General features: G+C 36.7%; 1 protein-coding gene across 1 annotated transcript; it reads left to right on the top strand.

The window, feature by feature from the left end:
- Window positions 1–440: 440 nt before the first annotated feature.
- On the top strand, window positions 441–842 carry LOC112093120 (uncharacterized mitochondrial protein AtMg00820-like). The gene has a single exon (XM_024170956.1). The coding sequence runs from the start codon at window positions 441–443 to the stop codon at window positions 840–842; it is 402 nt and encodes a 133-aa protein (XP_024026724.1).
- The last annotated feature ends 4764 nt before the right edge of the window (window positions 843–5606 follow it).

The raw sequence follows: 5606 nt of genomic DNA, 5'->3' as shown, positions 1-5606 counted from the left end.
TTGGATTTACTAGACTGTGGTTGATGTCTGTTGTAATGATTAATTACATGAGCATGTATGTACGATACTGTATGTCCTGTGGGGTGGAGCCCTGTGTGTCAGAGGCTCCGGGATTCTGTAATTCATTTATATTTTAATGCAGTTAAGTGTGGGGCCCGGTCTGGGAATCTGCTTTATTAATCCCTAATCGAGCTCCACGTCACCCACCCCGTTTGGGGGGCGTGACACTACCCCGGCCTCGACGGCCCGTAAATCATCCAATATTGAAGCCGTGCAAACCATACTGCCGGCCGTGGCCCCGTGCCAAGAAAACACTGAGGCCGAACCTTGCATACTGCCTACCGTGGCCCTATCTCCAGAAAACTACGAGGCCGCGGCTCCAGCTGGGGCCGCCCCCCCCCCCCCCCCCCCCCCTTGGGACTGTTATAAATATTCATCCGATGACCACTCGGCTTAAAAACTCCATTGTTAAGCCCAATCCCAGGTATACTCTCACTGCTACACTTTCTGCTGATGTCGAACCTGTTACTGTGACCCAGGCACTTCGCCATCCCAAGTGGCTTCAGGCCATGAAAGACGAATATGCGGCTCTCCAACGCAACAAAATGTGGGATCTTGTTCCACCTGATCCGTGTCATAATCTTGTTGGTAACAAGTGGGTGTTTCGAATCAAACGCCGACCCGATGCAACTATTGACCGCTATAAGGCATGCCTAGTTGCCAAAGGATTCCATCAGCGTCCCGGTGTTAATTTTCATGAGACTTTCAGTCCTGTTGTTAACCCAGTAACTGTTCATACTGTCTTGAGTGTTGCTCTACATAACAGGTGGTCTGTTCGATAGCTTGATGTTAATAATGCCTTTCTTAATGGGCATCTTACTGAAGAGGTATACATGGCACAACCATCTGGCATGCGAGATCCTCAGTTTCCCAATTATGTTTGTCATCTGAAGAAGGCTCTTTATGGCTTGAAACAAGCTCCGCGTGCATGGTACCAGGAGTTGAAGATGTTTCTTCATTCTCTTGGCTTTATCACCTCTCGTGTTGATACATCACTTTTTATTATGTCCAAGGGCTCACTCCTTGTATATTTTCTGGTGTATGTTGATGATCTTTTGATTACTGGCAGTGATTCTCAGACAGTTGCTCAGATCATTCAAAAACTTGATTCTAAGTTTTCGACTAAGGATCTTGGGTTACTCTCCTATTTTTGTGGTGTCGAGGTTCTTCCAACCAACGATGGTATGCTTCTGTCTCAGCACAAATATATTGTTGATCTTCTGCAGAAGCATAATATGATTGATTCTAAGCCTGTTTCCACACTGCTTGCTGTTGGTACATCACTACTGCTACATGATGGTTCACCTGCTGTTGATGCTACGAAATACCGTCAGGTTGTTGGTGGTCTGTAGCATCTGCGCATGACTCGACCTGACATATCATTTGTTGTTAACAGACTCTCTCAGTTCATGCATCGGCCATCTGAAAATTATTGGGGAGCAGTCAAGTGTCTGCTTCGTTATCTGAATCGCACCAAATCTCTTGGCATTTGACTACATGCAACATCTCCTTTGGCGCTTCATGGATTTTCAGATGCCGATTGGGGTGGAAATCCGGATGATCGCACTTCCACAGGTGCGTATGTCATGTTCTTAGGTGCCAATCCCATATCTTGGCGGTCGACAAAATAGCGCACCGTTGCTCGCTCATCCACTGAAGCAGAATATCGTGCTATTGCCCCTGCTGCTGCTGAAATTCAATGGATTAAGACGCTACTTCAGGAACTGCTTGTCCCTGTCACTTCCACACCTACCATCTACTCGGACAACCTTGGCGCTACATATCTCTGTGCTAATCCTGTGTTTCACTCACGGATGAAACATCTAGCCATTGATTATCATTTTGTTTGTGACCTAGTGCAGTCATCACTTCTTCGAGTTGTTCATGTGTCTGCTGCCGATCAACTAGCTGATGCCTTACGAAATCTTTGCCTCGTCCTCGACTACTTGACATTTGTGACAAAATTGGTGTTGCCTCTAGCACACCATCTTGAGGGGACATATTAAGGATATTAATTTATTTTTATATTTATTTACTTTTCTATCCTTATATTGATATTATATATATATTACACTTTTACGTAATCAATAATATAGCAGTTTTCCTATCAATTATTTATCAATTGTTATAATTTGTTACTCTCAGTCAGTCAAAGACCCGACAATAATAAGTTGACGTTGACGACATGCCGTCGACAACCCGAGTATAGTCTTTGGCCTGTAGTAGGTACTCTCGCTCTCTGCGAAGACGATTTTTGTGGCTCCGTTTAATTTGGTTTAAACTATCCATGTCAGCGTGCTTGACACGGCTTCATTGATGATGGAGATAGAGAGTATGCAGATATCTTGTCTTCGAAAGGACTTGATTTTTTTTTTTTTTTTTTTTTTTTTTTTTTTTTTTTTTTAATTTTAATCTTCATGAATCATCCCGTATCAATTTTCTTTTTTTTCAATTGGCTTTGCATTCGTTATTGCATTCATTTGTGTTGTTATTTCTCTATAACTGCGCCTCATCCGAGATCATCAATCTAAAATATGTATGCAAAACCATCGACCTGTTTTTTTTTTTTTTTTTTGGCCAATATCTAGCTTAAAGGTAAGTCAAGGCTCTTATTATTAGGATCGTTAATTAATTACCCTTAGACTTCAAGGTTCATCAGTAAGCAACTTTTACCTAATTATCATAACACATCAAATATTGACCATATTAATTAGATTTTCTTTATAGCAAAAACAAATCATATTACTTTTGTCTTAGTTTAATTCTGTAAAACTCATAAAACAAGAACTAGTATTAAAAAAAATGATTGTATGTCAATATTAACTTTTATTACTTATTTTTTTGGGGAATTGGGTTCGGCCACCAAAGTTATACAAAACGATCACTTTTATACTTCATGTTTTGAATTTATTTTTAATTTAACAATATTATGAATCTATTTATTTTATGATTATTGAGATAATATTATTTCGGATATACTCTTTTTGTATGAGTAGTTATCAAAAGATAATAATGTCATTACAAATTATTTTACAGACTTATATATAAATATTACAACTTATAAATATTCATTTTTTCAACTCCTGCGCAATAGACATATATGTAATTAACACTTTAAAATTAGCGGAATTTTTGGTCGATTAAAAATGAAAATGGGCTTTTAATTTTTTTGATCTTAGACCTCGTTTGCTTCGTTGATTCGAATTTAAAATTTGAGTTGAGATGTGACTTTATGTAAAAAATTTTTATTATAATAAAAAAATTAAATATAATTATTTATAAAAATTTTTTACTGTAAAAAAATTAAAATTTTAAATTAAAATTAATAAAGTGAACGCCTTTCTTTCGCTCATTTCTTTCTGTTTCTCTCGCTCATCTCTCTCTCTCTCTCTCTCACACAGACACATTTTGCTCTCTGTCACTGCAGCAAAGAGAGGTGGCCAACATCGTACGAAGGGAGATCTCAAAAAATTTCAGCGGATCTTCGTCAGTAAAGTCATCTGTAGAAATGACGCCAACTTTTTTTTTTCTTTTTGCCTTTCCTTAGAAAAAGTGTCCCAATTCACATGCAGGCTACTTTTTTTTTTTCCCCCTCATGATTGTTTTTATGGTCTATCGTTGATTGACTAATCAAAATCTTTAAGATTATAAAAAACTGTCATCTGCCAATTTTTAGAAAAGATGTGCCATTCACTTAAATAAGGGTTGGCGATGTGCCATTTAGCTCTAGGGACAAGTAGGGAAATAATATATTCAGGAAAGTAAAAAGAATTTAATGGCATAAAGTTTTAAATAGATTAGTGAATATCGTAATTCTAATAAATGTAATTTACCACATTGTTAAAATACCAGAAATGCCCTTAGTTATAGTGTTATTTAGAAACCCTAGGACTTGTTCTTTTGTTATTTTTAAGTTAGGTGACTTGAGTGTAGATCTTAAGTTGAGTTTGAGTTATAACTTAAGTTGAAGTTATAATTTGAGTTTGTGTTTGGTTGTGTAAATTTGAGTTATAGTTTGAGATTAAACTTTATTTGAGTTTGTGTTTGTTTAAGCTAATACTTGAGTTATGAATAGTATTCTGAAATTTTTTTTCTTTCTTTCATTAAATTGATTTTATGCAATTTAATCTGAATAAATAAAAGTGAATCATCTACAAGTAGTAATAAATTTACAAACAAAGTAGACATTTTCTTCATTAAATAAATTAAAATACCATATAAAAAATTAGGAAATCAGTTTCCATTACAAATGGAGAGCAAAAAGACAACAATATATAAATAATTAATATCGTAATTCTACATACACTATCATTAGCGCGTACGACGATTACGGTGCACTGTCCACATTGTATGCGCTCTTGCATCCCTTAACGCATTCATCTCTAATTCTGGATTATAATTCAATGGTTGTCCTTCGTGGTTGTTATTTTCATTGATATCCTCTTCAACATTATAAGGATCAATGTCCGCAACTAGAACACTATCTTGTGAGTACTGATCCAATAGTCTATCTCCACTACGGTATATGTGGATAAAATTATGGACTATAGCACATGCAATCGGAACCTTAACTTGCTTTTCAATGGGGTAACGGTTAAGCTTTTCAAAATATGAAACCTGGCTTTTCACATACCAAATTGCTTATTTCATTTCTCTCTGTTATATACAAAAGTTCAGCATGAGCAAACCAATAAACAAGAAAAAGGCAAAATGAAGTCTCAAAGAGAAATTTACCGATCCAAAACCACCCAACAATGTAGGCGGTTTGGAGGCGGGAAGGATGAGATTCTTGGATCAATTTTTGTGCCTCTAATTTTTTGAAAATGGCTCATAGTGAGAGGAGGAAAAAAGCAAAAGCCAATTCAAATATCAGTTCAAGAAGAAACTACACATTTTTTTTTTCACAATTAACTCTGACACCAATGTTATAAACTTGTGTTTTATCAAACTAACAAAGACAATAATGAAAGATATGCATTCGAACATATCTACATTTTCAGCAACTCTTCAAACTCCTTGAACAAGAATCCTCCTCCTTTAAATCATAAAGACTAATCCTAGAAATCAGCTAATTAATTGGACTTGTATAACCGAAAAGCAATCTCTTTCACAACTCTGTAATTTCACAACTCTGCAATCCTAACAGAACACGAACTCAAGACAAACAAAGCAGCAATCCATCTTTGAAAAACCTTAAAAGAAACAAAAATATTAATTTTCTCTCTCATCGATTTCTCTTTCCCCACTTTTCTCGGCAACCAAACAAACCAAAGAGAGTTAAAAAAGAAAAAAGAAAGAGTTTTTTTTTTTTTTTGGTTACCATGGGGAAAGTATTGCTGATGGAAGAGATGAGCATGCAACTTGGAGGAATTAAACCTAGGATTCGAGTGCTTACCGAGTTGGAGCCTACAGAGGAGTGGGTTTGATCTGCTCTGAGATTCCCAAAACTCGAAGACTGCTGCTGTCCCTGAGTCAGGTACCGGCGACGACAATGGAGGGGGAAGTAGATTTCACGTCGCCACAAGAAAGCATTACGTCGACACTCT

The sequence above is a fragment of the Morus notabilis genome, unplaced genomic scaffold (genome assembly GCF_000414095.1).
Source record: "Morus notabilis unplaced genomic scaffold, ASM41409v2 Scaffold101, whole genome shotgun sequence".
Classification (NCBI taxonomy): domain Eukaryota; kingdom Viridiplantae; phylum Streptophyta; class Magnoliopsida; order Rosales; family Moraceae; genus Morus; species Morus notabilis.
Note: the sequence above shows the minus strand (reverse complement) of the source record. Positions and strands in the feature narration are given on the sequence as shown.